The sequence below is a fragment of the Podarcis gaigeae genome, assembly GCF_964106915.1.
Source record: "Podarcis gaigeae genome assembly, chromosome: 4".
Taxonomy (NCBI): domain Eukaryota; kingdom Metazoa; phylum Chordata; class Lepidosauria; order Squamata; family Lacertidae; genus Podarcis; species Podarcis gaigeae.
The window spans coordinates 104,797,304-104,814,164 of NC_139677.1; the positions used below are offsets into that span (position 1 = coordinate 104,797,304).

At 45.4% G+C, this 16,861-nt stretch overlaps 2 protein-coding genes across 2 annotated transcripts in view; both read left to right on the plus strand.

Moving 5' to 3' along the window:
• LOC310843318 (uncharacterized protein) overlaps positions 1-16,861 on the plus strand; it is a 133,641-nt gene that overhangs the window by 31,240 nt on the left and 85,540 nt on the right. The window lies entirely within an intron of this gene.
• On the plus strand, positions 3,875-11,732 carry LOC310843324 (uncharacterized protein). The gene is made up of 5 exons (XM_083736509.1): positions 3,875-4,302; positions 4,499-4,580; positions 4,866-4,948; positions 5,845-5,971; positions 8,589-11,732. The coding sequence occupies exons 1-5, from the start codon at positions 3,901-3,903 to the stop codon at positions 10,253-10,255; spliced, it is 2,361 nt and encodes a 786-aa protein (XP_083592635.1). The 5' UTR covers positions 3,875-3,900; the 3' UTR covers positions 10,256-11,732.

Below are 16,861 nucleotides of genomic sequence, written 5' to 3' on the forward strand. Positions count from 1 at the left end.
CAGTAAGAGCTGTTCGACAGTGGAATTTGCTGCCAAGGAGTGTGGTGGAGTCTCCTTCTTTGGAGGTCTTTAAGCAGAGGCTTGGCAACCATATGTCAGGAGTGCTCTGATGGTGTATCCTGCTTGGCAGGGGGTTAGACTCCATGGCCCTTGTGGTCTCTTCCAACTCTATGATTCTATGATTCTATCCTTGGAGCTAAAATTCAGTACCCGCTGCCTTGAGGGACATCTAAGAGCAGTTGGGCAGGAGAAAGGTCTCCCTTGGGAGGTGGGGGACTCTCCTTCCTTGGAGGTTTCTAAGCAGAGATCAGACGGCCATCTGCCATGGATGCTGTTGTGACATGGGGTTTGTGATTTCAGCTCTCTTGACATAATATGCTGGAGACAGTTCTGTAGTAACACTTCTTTATTAAAGCAACAAGACTGAGACTTGAGGAGGGGAGAGCTACATTTATAGGGACAGGGAATAAGCTAGAAAGGATACATTTTGGAGGGAACAATATCAGGCAATCACAGTCCTGCCTTTTGGAGGCAACCAATAAGACAGAGGATCCAAATACAGCAGCTTAAATGAACCAATAGTAGCTGTACCCTCTGGAACCAAAAGGCAGTCACTTTACCCTAATGCAAATACAGACAATAATAATACAAATATAAAATCCTTTGACTCAATACACAACAGATGCTTTAGCTGAGATTCCTGCATAGCTAGGGATTGTAGTAGTAATAATAATAATAATAATAATAATAATAATAATAATAATAATAATAATAAATTATTTATACCATGCCCATCAGGGCTGCCTGTTTCGGGAACTAGACCCAGCCCCCTCTTGCTTCGGGTTGGACTAGATGACCCTGGGATCCCCTCCTGTCTCTCCACTCCGGAATTCCAGGAGGAGCTTCCTTGCCTCCTGCAAAGCCCTTTTCCCTGCAGGCTCTTCCTCTGGTTTCTGGCCAAGGGAGGGAGATGCTCAGAGTCCAGCCAAGAGCCTCACCCCCAAAAGGATATCTGGGCATGGGCGTAGCCGGGGGGGGGGCAGCTCTCCCTCTAATTCCATTAAAAATGGAACAGACATCTGGGCAGCTGCCCCCCCCCCGAAATCGATAAAAAATAATAAGAATCTGAGAGAGGGCTGAGCGAGGGAGGACTCGGCTTGGCAAGGGTTAAAGGGAACCGAGCTGCCTTCCTAGAGAGGACAGGAAGCGGGGGGGGCAGGTCCTCCAGAGCCAAGCCCCCGCTCCCTCCCCAGTCCTTTCCTTGCTTTGGGGTCTCTCCTGCAAGGGCTGCCTCGCTCTCCCCTCCTGGGATCTGGTGAGTCTCCTCTCTCTCCCCCCAGAGGGTGCAGTGGGGAGAGGGGGGGGGGTCCCAGGGCTGCAGCAGGGGAGGGGGCCTGGGGGGGGCTGATCTGCTCCTGCAGGGGGGGACCCCAAGTCAGGGAGGAGGAGAGGGACCTGCCAGGGAGGGGCCAGGTCTGCCACGCTCTCCTTCCTGCAGATCAGAGGATCCCAAACCCATTGGCCTATCCCCCCCCCCCCCGTTCAGAAAAAAATCTCCCTTCTTTAAATAAAGGAGTCCCTGGGACTTTGACTCTGTGTGACATCGCTCAGCCTCATTGCACAACGGAGGAAACGTGCAAATGGTTTTGCAAAGCTGGAGGGGGAGGTGAACACTAGCCCCCCCCCCCCAAAAAAAAGAACAACGGGGATGAAGGAAGTAAAAGTAGGAAAGAGAGGCCAGGAATAAAGAGAGGGATCCCAGGCCATAATCGGGGTGTTACATTGCAAACCAATTTGTGTTAAGCTATCTAATAGAACAACAAAAAATCAAGGGAGATGTCTTTGGCCCCGCCCACTTGGCCCTCTGGGGGTTTGCCAGATACATTCCTGGCCCTCAGAAGAGAGAAAAAGAGACCTCACCCCATGAATCTGTCTGGACAGCGGCAGAGATTGCAGAAAAGGAGACAGAAGCAGGGTGTGGAGGTGGGGGGAGGGTGGGGGGAGCAACTCCTGAGGACCCCCAGGTCAGGACCCCCACTAGAGAAAAGCATCCATTTATCACAAGATACAAATGACTCCCTTGTCATTTGGTTCTGACTTCATGCATTGACTGGGAGGCAGCAGAAACCAGGTTGATTAATCTGACAGAAATCCCTTCAGTTGCCTCCACATTCTGCATTGCTTGAAGGCTAGAGACTTATTTCTTCTCTTCCTCCTCCTCTTTCTTTTCAAAAAGATATCTCATGGTCTGGGATGCGGTGAAGTCCAGCCCTGGTTCCCAGCAAGACTCATCCATGCTTGCTCAGGGAACCATTTTTCCCCCTGTCCTAAAAATTCTATAAGAGAACAATGTATTTGCTTTGTAGGATTTGCTGCAGCTTCTCATTTAGACGGACAGAACCTGGCAGAAGACCAAAAGGTCCCTTCTTGAGAACACAGACATTTTGGACTTAGAAGGTTTCAATAATGTTTTTGGGTGGCATGCATATTTGTGGTATGACAAGGTTAAAGCACATAAAGCATTTAAAAACCATATTGTCAGGAAAGCATTGCTTAATGTCTGGATAAGATACAAAGACTTACTGGAAAATAAAACCCCAAGGTGGTTGTCACCAATGGAAGCAAAGGCTCAGAAAAAGCTCAATATGGAGGCCAACTGGCCGAAATATTGGGAAATATTGGAACAAGATGGAGACAAATTGAAATTGCAGAGTTTTGAGAAATTAAAAGATAAGGTGCGAGATTGGCTTCATTATTATCAAATAAGAGAGGCCTATAATTTGGACAAAAAAATTGGCTTCCAGGTGGAAAAATCAAAATTGGAAACACAATTGTTAGATCCCAAAACTAAGATACTTTCAAGAATGTATAACTTGCTGTTAAAATGGAATACGCAGGATGAAACAGTTAAATCTGCTATGACTAAATGGGCAAAAGATATTGGTCATAACATTATGTTTGCTGACTGGGAACAGTTGTGGACCACCTGTATGAAATTTATGGCATGTAATGCCTTAAGAGAGAATATTATGAAAATGATATACAGGTGGTACATGACACCAGTCAAGCTTGCAAAAATATATCATTTGGAAATGTAAAGAAAATGAAGGTACATTCTTTCACCTTTGGTAGACTTGCCCAAAGATTAAGGCTTTCTGGGAGATGATCTATAATGAAATGAAAAAGATATTTAAATATAGCTTCCTGAAGAAACCAGAGGCCTTTCTCCTGGGCATAGTTGGTCAATTGGTGCCAAAGAAGGATAGAACTTTCTTTATGTATGCAACAACAGCAGCAAGAATACTTATTGCAAAACATTGGAAGACACAAGATTTACCCACCCTGGAAGAGTGGCAGATGAAGGTAATGGACTATATGGAATTGGCGGAAATGACTGGCAGAATCCGAGACCTGGGAGAAGAGTTGGTGGAAGAAGAGTGGAAGAAATTTAAAGACTATCTGCAGAAATATTGTAAAGTTAATGAATGTTAAAATGATGTTGGATTGAAAATAAGTGGTATTAGCAACAAAGTTAATAAGAATATGCAAAAATGAATTGATAATGGATGGAAATATAGAGTTAAAATAATGTTAAGATATAGAGTTAAGATAAATGAAAGAGGGCAAGGATTTGCTGATTTGATTATGTAAATGGGAATACAAAAAGGGGAGGTGTGAGGAGGTCCAAGAATCAAGCAAAGGAGCTTAAACTATGAAAAACGGTTTTGTTTTTAAATTTTCTCTTATTTTTTGTTTCGTTTTTTGTATGTTGTATTTTTTATTTTTGTTCTTTCTTTTGTGTATTTTTGTATTTATGTCTCTGTAAAACTCTAATAAATATTTCTTTTAAAAAAAAAAAAAGGTCCCTTCCGATCTCTCAGAGGCTTCCTGAGAACACAGATGGATGTGCGAGACTCAGCTGGCCCTGGAGCAGGAAGAGGCCATGCCAGCCAAACTGGGAGCAGTGGGGGGTTCTGGGAAAACTCTGTGCAGAATATCCTGGGTGAGGAGGACACCCTCCGCTCAGAGGTGCAGAGCCAGCAGGTGAGGCAGTTCTGCTGCCAGGAGGCCAAAGGACCCCGAGAGGTTTGCAGCCGACTCTACCACCTTGACCGTCAGTGGCTGAAGCCAGAAAAGCACACAAAAGCTGAGATGCTGGATCTGGTGATCTTGGAGCAGTTCCTGGCTGTCCTTCCACTGGAGATGGAGAGCTGGGTGAGGGACTGTGGAGCGGAGACCAGTTCCCAGGCGGTGGCCCTGGCCGAAGGTTTCCTCCTGAGTCAGGCAGAGGAGAGGAAGCAGGTGAGAGAGACTTTCCTCTGGATACTCCCAAGGGGCTCCAAACAGGACAGAAAACATCCCATAATGGTCTGCTGATGGCCCATCCGTTTTCTGGGAAAGCATCCATGGAATGAGATCTCACACCCTTCAAGTCTTTGTCATTCTCTTTCTAGTATTTCTCCCCATTCTCTGTTTTGAATCCTTGTTTCTTTCTCAGGGAAAGGATCTCTTTGCAGAAATGGACCTGGATTCCTGTGAGGCAGAGAGGCCTCCGTTGAACACCAGAGAGAGGCCACTGGGTAAGGAGGAAGGTGGGTTTTCTCCGTTTGGTCTCATTCTGTTGGTTTTCCAACTCATCTGTGGGTTCTTTTCATCTTTTTGGGGGGGGGGGGCTTTTGGGATCCAGGGCCCAGAGGAAAGGAGACGTATTTCTGCACAACAAACATATGAAATGGGCACAAACCTCCAAATGCACTCAGTGGGGGAGGCTTTCTCAAAGGCCCATCTGTAGTTAGAGATGCCCTGTTTCACCTGTGAGAGAAGCAGGCACTCCTGGCATCCTGCTTACCTTTTTTCTCTTGCAGGTGACAGAAGGATGCCAGCAAGACCTCCTGATCTGCCTTTTCATGGGGGCAGAAGGGAAGCAGCGGCTGTGGAACCAGATCAGGTCAGGGGAAGCTGCCTTGTGGGGACAGAGGCTGAGGGATGGAGCAATGTCATGGACTGGTTGGGCACAGAGGAATGGTGGGAGGAAGCAGCTGGGGAACCAGGAAGGGAAGATGGCTCAGAGCCCAAGGAGTGGAGGTGGAGGAAGGATGAGAGGTCAGAGGGAGAAGCCTGGGAAGAGGAGGGGTCAGAAGCTGAAGGGGAAACAGGGCTTAGTGAGCTGGGAGACTCTGTGGCAGAATGCAGTGCAGAATCAGAGGCAGAAGAGGAAGGAGGCGAGTGGGAGAGGAAGGTCGAGAGGCAGAGGTGAGTTAGGAGAAGGAGCAGCCACCGGTGGCTCCCTCTCCTTTTGCCAGAAGCCACCCTCCCTGCTTGTCTCTCAGAGCCAGGAGACCCCCTGCATTGCAGGAATCTCTGCTAGATCATCCAAGACAGATGCCCATCCAAAACAGGCTTATTTTATTTCTAGATTGATAACTGAATGCAAATAGTGGCCTGGATTCACCTAACCAGCCCCATCGGCTGCAAAATGGGGCCTGCCTCCCATTCCTCCCCCTCCCCATTCGTCCATGAATCCCTTGAATTTGGCTCTAGGGCATTGGGAGGGAACTCCCCAGAAAAGCCCAGGAGGAGAAAGTGGATCCTTCCATTGGGGAAACTGGAATGCTTGCCTAGGCAGAATGACTTGAATAACACAAGGTGGAGTACAACCTATTTGCACAAAAACGAATACCCATAATTTAAACTTAGAATAAAATAAGCATCCATAAATAAAATGTGCAGCAAAGCAATCGTATTGAAACAACACGGCAATTTACAGGAAGGAAACAACAGAGCATTGTGGAGTAGATCATATTTCTGCTGTCTCAGAGGCGGACATTTCCCTTTTTCTTTTAGGGTCCAGTGTGCTTTGAAGATGTTGCTGTTCGTTTCACGGACGAGGAGTGGGCGTTGCTGGATCCTGACCAGAGGGCTCTGCATAAGGACGTCATGGAGGAGAATCGTGGGATCGTGGCCTCTCTTGGTAAGGCTCCCTGTGCGATCGTCATATCTGCCTGGAAATTCAAAAAATACCTCTATGTGACCAACCTCATATATTTTCACAGAGCTCAACAGCGCCCCCTACAACACCTAAGAACCTAACACCCCCACAATAAACAGTAACTTACAGTTTTTTCTTTGAACAATCTTCCTCAGATTATTCCTTTTTCTACCACGATTGGGCTGGTCTCAACTGCCCAGGCCATCTTAAATGTCAGCTTCAGAATTGTTAGGAAAGATAAATAGTTTCAGGTTTTCTGTTTTTGTTTTTGTTTTTGCTCCTGTCAGTCTTGGGTTGACCAAAGAGATGACTGACAATGGAGATGGAGGGGATGCCATGACTGGGCCGAACAAAATTCATCCCAGAGAAGAACTAGACTTATTGAATTTCAGGTAGAAGTAGCAGTGGTGATGATGATGATGATGATGATGATGATACAGTGGTACCTCGGTTTACAAACTTTCCAGAACAGGACTATTCTTAAATCAAGGTACCACTGTAGTAATAATAATAATTTATATTTATGCCCTGCCCATCTGGCTGGGTTGCCCCAGCCACTCTGGGCGGCTTCCAACACACATATAAACATGAAACATAAATAATAATAATCTGATTCCATATAGAAGAACATTAACTTTAAAATGAACAACTTCTCCTAGTGGCCGAAATTGTGGAAACCTTTTGTGAAAAGTGTATTTCTGAGGTTTGATGGCTCATAACACCACTTTTGTGTGGAGAATCCCATAAAATTATATAGCAATGGAAAGATAATTTAATGAAGAATGTAATGTGATGACTTTTATGAAGGAGTATTTATTAGAACAGCAGTCATAAAGAAAAAACGTGAAACCTTTGGTAACCTTTAGCTTTAATTACGGCCTTACAACACCTTCCCTTGAAGTGAACCAAGTTTTTAGTTCTGCAGCTGTAATAATGGGAAACCAAGACTGAATTATTGCCTCTGTTAATTGGGCTTTATTGCTGGGTTGCTTCTGACTAACAAGTTTCTTTAGTCGGCTCCAACAGCAGCAACACGACATAGAGCTGAATCCTGTTGAATCCTGTTGAAAATATAAATGCTTTGGTATCTGGGAAAAGATCACCTTCAGTTTGGGCTCACATATTTCGTTTATGCATTTCCCCACATTTATATTCCCATTAACAACGCAAATTCTGCCCACACCTTTTGCTGCGATACAACCCCAGATCATCACACTGTCTGGGTGTTTCACGGTCAGTGTAATGCAAGTAGGATGTAAATCTTATCTGATTCTTCTTCCCGGGTATTTCATGCCATCACTACCAAGCAAGGAGATTTGGGTCTCATCACTCCAAATAACACCGCCCCATTGTTCCACTGTCCAGTTAACATGGGTTTCATCTTTTCAACCGTTGCTTGAGAGATAACAATGGCTTTTTCTTAGAATTCTATTTTAGACCAGTCCTTGCACTCAACTTCCCATTACATTGCGCCATGTCATCCTGTATACACCCAGATGATTTTCTTCTCTCATGTAGGCACAGTCTCTCCACTCGTCCATCGTCACTTTTGTAGTGACTGAGTCTCCTTATACCTCTTCAAAAATATAGAAAGGCCAACTTTGGTTAAGTTTTCCCCAATCTCTCTTCTAATTTCTTCATAACTGTAGCCTTGCTCACTTAATAGTACAATCTTACATCACTTTCTGGGGACCACTCAACTCCTTGTGCCATTTCTATAATTTTATTATGTCTTACACCCTCACTAAATGAAAGAACGCAAAAAACCAACCAACTTGATAGCAATCACATAACACACTGACAAAAGTCAACCAAAGCAAGTTGTGCTTCCTTTTTCTGGTTATTTGGCTATAACGTTTGATAGAATACGGGTAATTGAACAAACTTTGTTGGATTGTGTGATGGGATGATGAGCTGCTTGTGCGTAAAGCTTAGTCCCTCAGAGTTTGCTCAACTTAGCAAGGCTCTGTTTTTAGCGGAGCCCTTAAGCATGGCTCCCTCAGTCGCTGGCAGAATCCGACAGTGGGCGTTTACGGAATCTACTCCAGCATAAAAGCTCCTTGACGGAAACGCGTCGTCTGGATTCTCAGCGCGACAGTTTCCGGCGAGGAGTGGGTGTACCTATGGGAGGATCTGAGACTTCTCCGCTGTTATCGCTGGAAGACTCCCTGAGCCATTCCTTCGTCTCTCTCTCTCTCTCTCTCTGATCTCCCACTCTCCCCCTGCTGGTGCCTTCCTCCGCTGCTGAGTCTCTCCTGACTTCTGACAGCCCCTCCACCTCCTGCCTTTCTGATGGCAGTTCCCTGACAGATTGCATTCCTGATTGCATTTTTGATCGAATTATCTTTCCATTGATATATAATTTTATGACATTACTCCAAATGAAGTGGTGTTATAAGCCATCAAAACTCTGAAATATACTTTTTTCCAAAGGTCTTTCACAATTTTGACCACTGCTTTATATAAACAAAGCAACATTAAACAACTCATCCGAATCTCATATTAAACAAACAACACAGGTAATGAACACACATGCAATTCCCTTCAGTTCTTCTCCATTTGCTCCTGAGGCTCTAATCCCTTTTTGTCCCCAATGCAGATTGTGATGAATTGGAAATCGAGAACAAAGGTGACCACGAAAAAATCCCCAGAGAGGAGAAGCCACACACAAAATTGGAGTGTGGAGAAAGCTGCAGTCCGAGCTCCAATTCCACTTCCCATCAACAAAATCTCATTGGAAAGAAACTCTATCAGTGTATGGGATGTGGAAAGAGCTTCAATCATAGCTCCTCTCTCACTTCCCATCAAAGAATTCATACAGGGGAGAAACCCTATCAGTGTGTGGAATGTGGAAAGAGCTTCAGTCAGAGGTCCAATCTCACTTCCCATCAAATAATTCATACAGGGGAGAAACCCTATCAGTGTGTAGAATGTGGAAAGAGATTCAGGAAGAGCTCCGATCTCACTTTCCATCAAAGAATTCATATAGGTGAGAAACCCTATCAGTGTGTGGAATGCGGAAAGAGCTTCACTGATAGCTCCTATCTCACCACGCATCAAAGAATTCATACAGCGGAGAAACCCTATCAGTGTGTGGAATGTGGAAAGAGCTTCACTCACAGCCACAGACTCACTTCCCATCAAAGAATTCATACAGGGGAGAAACCCTATCAGTGTGTGGAATGTGGAAAGAGCTTCAGTCAGAGTGGCCATCTCACTACGCATCAGAGAATTCATACAGGGGAGAAACCCTATCAGTGTGTGGAATGTGGGAAGAGCTTCAGTCAGAGGTCCAATTTCACTTACCATCAAAGAATTCATACAGGGGAGAAACCCTATCAGTGTGTAGAATGTGGAAAGAGCTTCAGTCAGAGGTCCAATTTCACTTCCCATCAAAGAATTCATACAGGGGAGAAACCCTATCAGTGTGTAGAATGTGGAAAGGGATTCAGGAAGAGCTCCTCTCTCACTTCCCATCAAAGAATTCATACAGGGGAGAAACCCTATCAGTGCATGGAATGTGGAAAGAGCTTCACTGATATCTCCACTCTCACTTCCCATCAAAGAATTCATACAGGGGAGAAACCCTATCAGTGTGTGGAATGTGGAAAGAGCTTCTGTCAGAGCGCCAGTCTCACTTCCCATCAAAGAATTCATACAGGGGAGAAACCCTATCAGTGTGTGGAATGTGGAAAGAGCTTCACTCACAGCCACAGACTCACTTCCCATCAAAGAATTCATACAGGGGAGAAACCCTATCAGTGTGTGGAATGTGGAAAGAGCTTCATTGTTAGCTCCTCTCTCACTTCCCATCAACGAATTCATATGGGGGAGAAACCCTATCAGTGTGTGGAATGTGGAAAGAGCTTCAGTCAGAGTGGCCATCTCACTACGCATCAGAGAATTCATACAGGGGAGAAACCCTATCAGTGCTTTGAATGTGGAAAGAGCTTCAATCAGAGGTCCTCTCTCACTTCCCATCAAAGAATTCATACAGGGGAGAAACCCTATCAGTGTGTGGAATGTGGAAAGAACTTCAGGAAGAGCTCCTCTCTCACTTCCCATCAGAGAATTCATACAGGGGATAAAGCATATCAACGTGTGGAATATGGAAAGAACTTCAGTCAGAGGTCCTCTTTCACTTTCCATCAAAGAATTCATACAGGGGAGAAACCCTATCAGTGTGTGGAATGTGGAAAGAGCTTCAGTCAGAGTGCCCATCTCACTAAGCATCAGAGAATTCATACAGGGGAGAAACCCTATTAGTGTGTAGAATGTGGAAAGAGCTTCAGTGAACGCTCCTCTTTGTTTTCCCATCAGAATTCATACAGGAGAGAGAGAAAAAGGGGGCGTGGCCTACATACATAGATTTGCTGAACGGAAATGGTAATTAAAAGAATATGAGGAAATAAGAGATCATTTGCAGAGTTGGTTACACTACAGACAATTACATGAGTTGTACAAGGAAGATAATAAGAAAGGGTTTAGTTATACATTTTCTAGATTTCAACAGGAAATTATAGAAGATGTGCAGGTGCTGAAGAAAGTGTATAGTATTTTGCTAGAATGGGGAACAAAAGATGAGGAGGTCGAATCGGTCATGATCAAATGAGCACAAGATATAGGACATAACGTACAATTTGAGGACTGGGAAAAATTGTGGAAAGTAAATTTGAAATTTACAGACTGTTATCTTTTGAAAGTAAACTACAGTGGTACCTCAGTTTACATACGCTTCAGGTTGCATACGCTTCAGGGTACAGACTCCACTAACCCAGAAATAGTACCTCAGGTTAAGAACTTTGCTTCAGGATGAGAACAGAAATTATGTTCCGGCGGCGCGGCGGCAGCAGGAGGCCCCATTAGCTAAAGTGGTGCTTCAGGTTAAGAACAGTTTCAGGTTAAGAACAGACCTCCGAAATGAATTAAGTACTTAACCCGAGGTACCACTGTAGTTGGAAAATGTATAGATGGTATATTACACCAGTACAGAAAGCAAAAATATATAAAACCAAGTCAAACATATGTTGGAAATGTAAAGAAAAAGAAGAGACTTTTTATCATATGTGGTGGAAATGTAGAGAAGTTTAAAAATTGTGGGAAATGATATATAATGAATTGGGGGGAAAATGTTCAAATTGACATTTGTAAAAAAACCCAGAAGCTGAATTCAGTGCGTTGTCAGAGCTTTGTAGGGAACTAGAGTTCTAAAATGTTTGGTCCAAGAGATCTGTGGAGAGTGTTGCTTGCCCATCACCATTTGGGAAGACAATCAACCCTGTTTGAAGTTAGCAGAGTCTGGACAGTTTATGTCCAGAACCAAACATTTGGACATACGTTTCCAAAATGCATGTCAGAGTGTTCAGACAGGCTTAGTGAAGCTGAAGTACTGTCCGAGCCAGAAGATTCTGGCAGATGGGTTCACTAAACCTTTGAGCTTCCAAAAACAGGGGGAGTTCTGTGAAGGGTTGGGTTGGGGTAAGTGGTAGTGCTTACATTCACCCCAGTGGTACAGGATGAGCGGGGGTTGGGTGGTGAGGAGACCCAGAGCTTATAGGGTTAATAGCTTGGGAAGTTACATCCTGTCGCTGGGGGTGTGTTCACATACGGGGTTTGTACACTTTGTAATGTGAAATACTTTACTTTCTGTTTTGCTTTGAAGGGGAGAGACAGCATGTCAGCTCTTTCTCCCGGACTGCTGATTTATCTTGCCGCTGTACAATAAAGCTTCTTAGATTAGAAAGAAGCTGCGTACGGAGTCTTTTCTGCATGCCTGAGCTTTCTTCACACAGGCCACATCGCTGTTCGCAAACTCTGCTAGATGCCGGGAAAAGCTTTTCCCTGGTCGCAGTGGAAGTGTGTTGTTTTTACCTAGTCTGCCAGGTTACCTGTTAATGGTCACTTGACTGGATGACCTGGGGAGGCTGGCCATTCTTTTGTAATGATAATACTTCATTCCTGAGCCAGGTCACAGGCTCACCCTATTCACACCTTAAATGTGCCCTTAAGGCAGGATTTGTGAGGACAGAGACAATGGAGAGGTTTCTAAATTGCCTTTGACCTTGTAGAGAAATATTTGAGGTGAGTGAAAGAGTCAAAACGGCTTTAGGACTTTTCTTCTGGGTTTTGGACATGTGGTTTATATATTGATATATGTGTTTGCTTGGTACATTGAGGAACATATTATATTATATTATATTATATTATATTATATTATATTATATTATATTATATTATATTATATTATATTATATTATATTATATTATATTATATTATATATATATGAGAAAATGGACATCGAATACTCGTTGCCAAGGGATGGAAAGATCAGGAGGCTCCAAAAATAACAGATTGTCAAATCAAATTACAGGAATTTGTGGAGACGGCTCAATTGACTAGTAAACTCAGAGGAAACTCAAAGCAAAAAATCGCGGAAAACTGGGATGGTTATAGAAGATATGTTCAAAAATACAATAATAGTTTTGACTCCATGCTCGCATTCGAGTGATAAAGGAACTAAAAGAAGGTGCACAACTATTAAGGATTTATCATGTTTTCAGAATCTTTTGGAAAATTTATATAGAAAGGTTTATTGTTTTGTGTACATTCAATTGTAAGATAAAATATATGCGAAGGGACTTGATAGGAAGTCAAAACTGAAGAAAAGATTTTGTAAGATAAGGGGGAAAATATTTATCTTCATTATTATCACTTTATTTTATTGTATTTTTTGTGTTTCTGCGGGGCTGCTGCCTGCTGCCCAGGAGGACTCCCCTGAGTGAGTGCTTGAGGGCCCTGCTCCTTTCTGCCACTTACCATCTGGCCTGGGGCGGGGCCTGACAGGCCTCACTAGGACAGTGTTACTGCAGGAGGGGCACAGAGTGTTTTTAAAATGTTTTTTAAAAAATTCTTTTGGATTTTTTGTATGCGGGGGGTGGGGGTGGGATGGATGTTTGGTTGGGTTTGGGGAATTATTTTTTTATTTTGATGTTCTTGTAAATTTTTACATTTTCTTTTTGTATTGTTTTATTGGTTTTGTTTGTTTGTATAAGTTGTTATTTTGTTCTTAGGGGGGAGGGGTCAGGGCTGCCGGGAAGTGGGCCCCAGCCCACAAAATGGCTGGGGCATGTTCCACAGGGGGGAATGCACTGGGACAACCGATCTCAGTGATCACGGGTAGGAGGAGTAGTTACGCTAAGACCAGACCATGTCATTACAGAGGAGGCAGGTTTAGTCGTTGTCTGAGGACTATTCCTGCCTCCGGGTCTGGTCCTGACCGGATGGATACTAGAATCAGCAAGGGATACCCACATGACCTGAAAGTATTGCTGTGCAATGCCAGGTCAATGATTCATAAGACCACTGCCATCCATGATTTGATCATGGATGGAGGATTTGATCTGGCATGTGTGACAGAGACCTGGTTGGATGAAGCAGATGGGCCTGTCCTTGCCGCTGCTTGCCCACCAGGTTTCTCTTACGCACAGCAACCCAGGTCATGTGGGCGGGGAGGGGGGGTTGCAGTGATTTTTAGGAAGTCATTAGTCTGCACCAGGCGTCCTATTGGGAAGACCCAGTTTTCTGAGTGCATGTTCTGGAAGTTGGGCAATAGGGGCAGTACAGGATTCCTTTTGGTGTACCGACCTCCCCGCTGCACCAAGGATTCCCTGCCCGAGCTGCTTCAGGTCGTGGCGGATATGCTCCTGGAGACACCTAGCTTGGTTGTCCTGGGGGATTTTAACATCCATGCCGACACGACCTTACAAGGGGCCGCTCGGGACTTCGTGGAAAGCATGGCCTCCATGGGGCTGTCCCTGAATAAGTCTGGCCCAACTCATAGCCACGGACATGCCTTAGACTTGGTGTTTACCTCTACGGATGCTGGTGATCTGACATTAACTAAAAGCGAAACAAAAGAAGTGCCATGGTCAGATCACTTCCTGGTGCAACTGGACTTCTCCGCAACCCTTCCCCTCCGCAGGGAGGTGGGACCGATTCGGATGGTCCGCCCCCGCCACTTAATGGATCCAATTGGCTTCCAGAGAGTGGTAGGGGATGCTTTATCCCAAGTTGATGGCCTTTCAGCTGATTCCCTGGTGGCCCGCTGGAATGCGGAGTTAACCAGGGCTATTGACTGTTTGGCTCCGAAGCGCCCTCTCCGATTGCATGGAGCCCGGACAGCCCCGTGGTTTTCCCCGGAGCTGAGGGTGATGAAACAATCGTTGAGACGGCTAGAGCGCCAGTGGCGGAAAACTCATTCTGAATCAGACCGGACACGGGTTAGAGCTCAACGTCGAGCCTACCAAGTGGCAATGGCGACGGTGAAGAGGGCCTTCTTCACCGCCTCCATTGCATCTGCAGAAAACAGCAGCAGGAGACTTTTTCAGGTGGTTCGCAATCTATCAGAACCACCTGTACCACCGGGGCCTGGTAGGGACCCCAAGATCTCCTGCAATGCTTTTGCAAAGTTTTTTGCAGATAAAATCGCTCAGATTCAGAAGGAGGTAGACTCCACCGTGGGAGCAGGGCCAGGGAGGGAGAGTGCTAGAGTTCTGTCTGGTCCTGTTACATGGGATCAATTCCAATCTGTTACCTCCGAGGATGTGGACAGGCTGCTTGGACGAGTGAAACCGACCACCTGTCTCCTTGATCCTTGCCCATCCTGGCTGATAAAAGCGAGCCGGGAAGGGCTGGGCGATGGGCTCTGCGGGGTGGTGAATGCTTCCCTCTGTGAGGGAGTCTTCCCAGACCCGCTGAAAGAGGCGGTCATTAAACCGCTTCTTAAAAAAACATCTTTAGACCCGGCCAATTTGGCCAACTATCGCCCAGTCTCAAATCTGCCATTCTTGGGCAAGGTGATCGAGCGGGTGGTTGCTGAACAACTCCAAACACGCCTGGAGGAAACGGACCATTTGGATCCCTTCCAATCGGGATTCAGGCCTCACCATGGGATTGAAACTGCCTTGGTCGCGCTGGTTGATGATCTCCGGCGGGCTAGGGACAAAGGTGAGAGCTGTTTCCTAGTTCTGCTGGATCTCTCAGCGGCCTTTGACACCATCGACCATAACATCCTTCTGGACCGTCTAGAGGGGCTGGGAGCTGGGGGCACTGTCATACAGTGGTTCCGCTCCTTCCTCCTGGGCCGTGTCCAGAAGTTGTGATGGGGAGTGAGTGTTCAGACCCCTGGGCTCTCACTTGTGGGGTGCCTCATGGTTCTGTCCTCTCCCCCATGCTTTTTAATATCTATATGAAGCCGCTGGGAGAGATCATCAGGGGGTTTGGACTGGGTGTTCATCAGTATGCAGATGACACCCAGCTCTACCTCTCCTTTAAATCAGAACCAGTGAAGGCGGTGAAGGTCCTGTGTGAGTGCCTGGAGGCGGTTGGAGGTTGGATGGCGGCTAACAGATTGAGGTTGAATCCTGACAAGACAGAAGTACTGTTTTTGGGGGACAGGAGGCGGGCAGGTGTGGAGGATTCCCTGGTCCTGAATGGGGTAACTGTGCCCCTGAAGGACCAGGTGCGCAGCCTGGGAGTCATTTTGGACTCACAGCTGTCCATGGAGGCGCAGATTAACTCTGTGTCCAGGGCAGCTGTCTACCAGCTTCACCTGGTACGCAGGCTAAGACCCTACCTCCCCGCGGACTGTCTCGCCAGAGTGGTGCATGCTCTAGTTATCTCACGCTTGGACTACTGCAACGCGCTCTACGTGGGGCTACCTTTGAAGGTGACCCGGAAACTGCAATTAATCCAGAATGCGGCAGCTAGACTGGTGACTGGGAGTGGCCGCCGGGACCACATAACACCGGTTCTGAGAGATCTGCACTGGCTCCCAGTACGTTTCCGAGCACGATTCAAAGTGTTGGTGCTGACCTTTAAAGCCCTAAACGGCCTTGGTCCTGTATACCTGAAGGAGCGTCTCCACCCCCATCGTTCAGCCCGGACACTGAGATCCAGCGCCGAGGGCCTTCTGGCGGTTCCCTCATTGCGAGAAGTGAGGCTACAGGGAACCAGACAGAGGGCCTTCTCGGTAGTGGCGCCCGCCCTGTGGAACGCCCTCCCATCAGATGTCAAAGAGATAAAGAATTACCTGACGTTCAGAAGACATCTTAAGGCAGCCCTGTTCAGGGAAGTTTTTAATATGTAATGCTGTATTGTTTTTAATACTGATTGGAAGCCGCCCAGAGTGGCTGGGGAAACTCAGCCAGATGGGCGGGGTATAAATAATAAATTATTATAATATTATTATTGTATGGAATGTTTGGGATGAAATAAGACAGTAAATAACAAATAAACAAACAAAATATTGATGTATGTAATTTTTATTTCTCAATTATATTTTGTGGCAGTATGGTTGTAATGTTTTTTGTAACATAAAATCATTCAATAAAAATTATTTAAAAACAAACAAGCAAATTGGTCAAAATAAATAAATATCAGCAGTAAGCATTGGAGATGCAGACAAAACGAGGGAACCTTATTCCACATGTGAACATGTCCCCAAAGGGAAAATAAAATAAATGCTATTTATTTTAAAGAAAACCAAAGCTTTCCTATTTAACATTCTAACGATAAGCATCCCAAATGAAAATAAAAGAGTGTTTCTTTACACGACCACAACGGGTAGGATGTTAATAGCTAAATACTGGAAAATGAGTTAATATCAACAAAAGATGAGTGGCAATTAAAGTTGAGCTAGTACCTTGAAATGGCCACAATGCCAGAACTTCCAGGAGACAGAGATCTACTCCCAGTAATAAAAATCCAGCCAGTGATCTACCCATTGTCTTTGCCCAGAGTTCTTGAGCTTTTCTCAGGGAGCAGTGACCAGAGTGGTGGATCGATCACTAGATCATTTAACAAATTAAAAT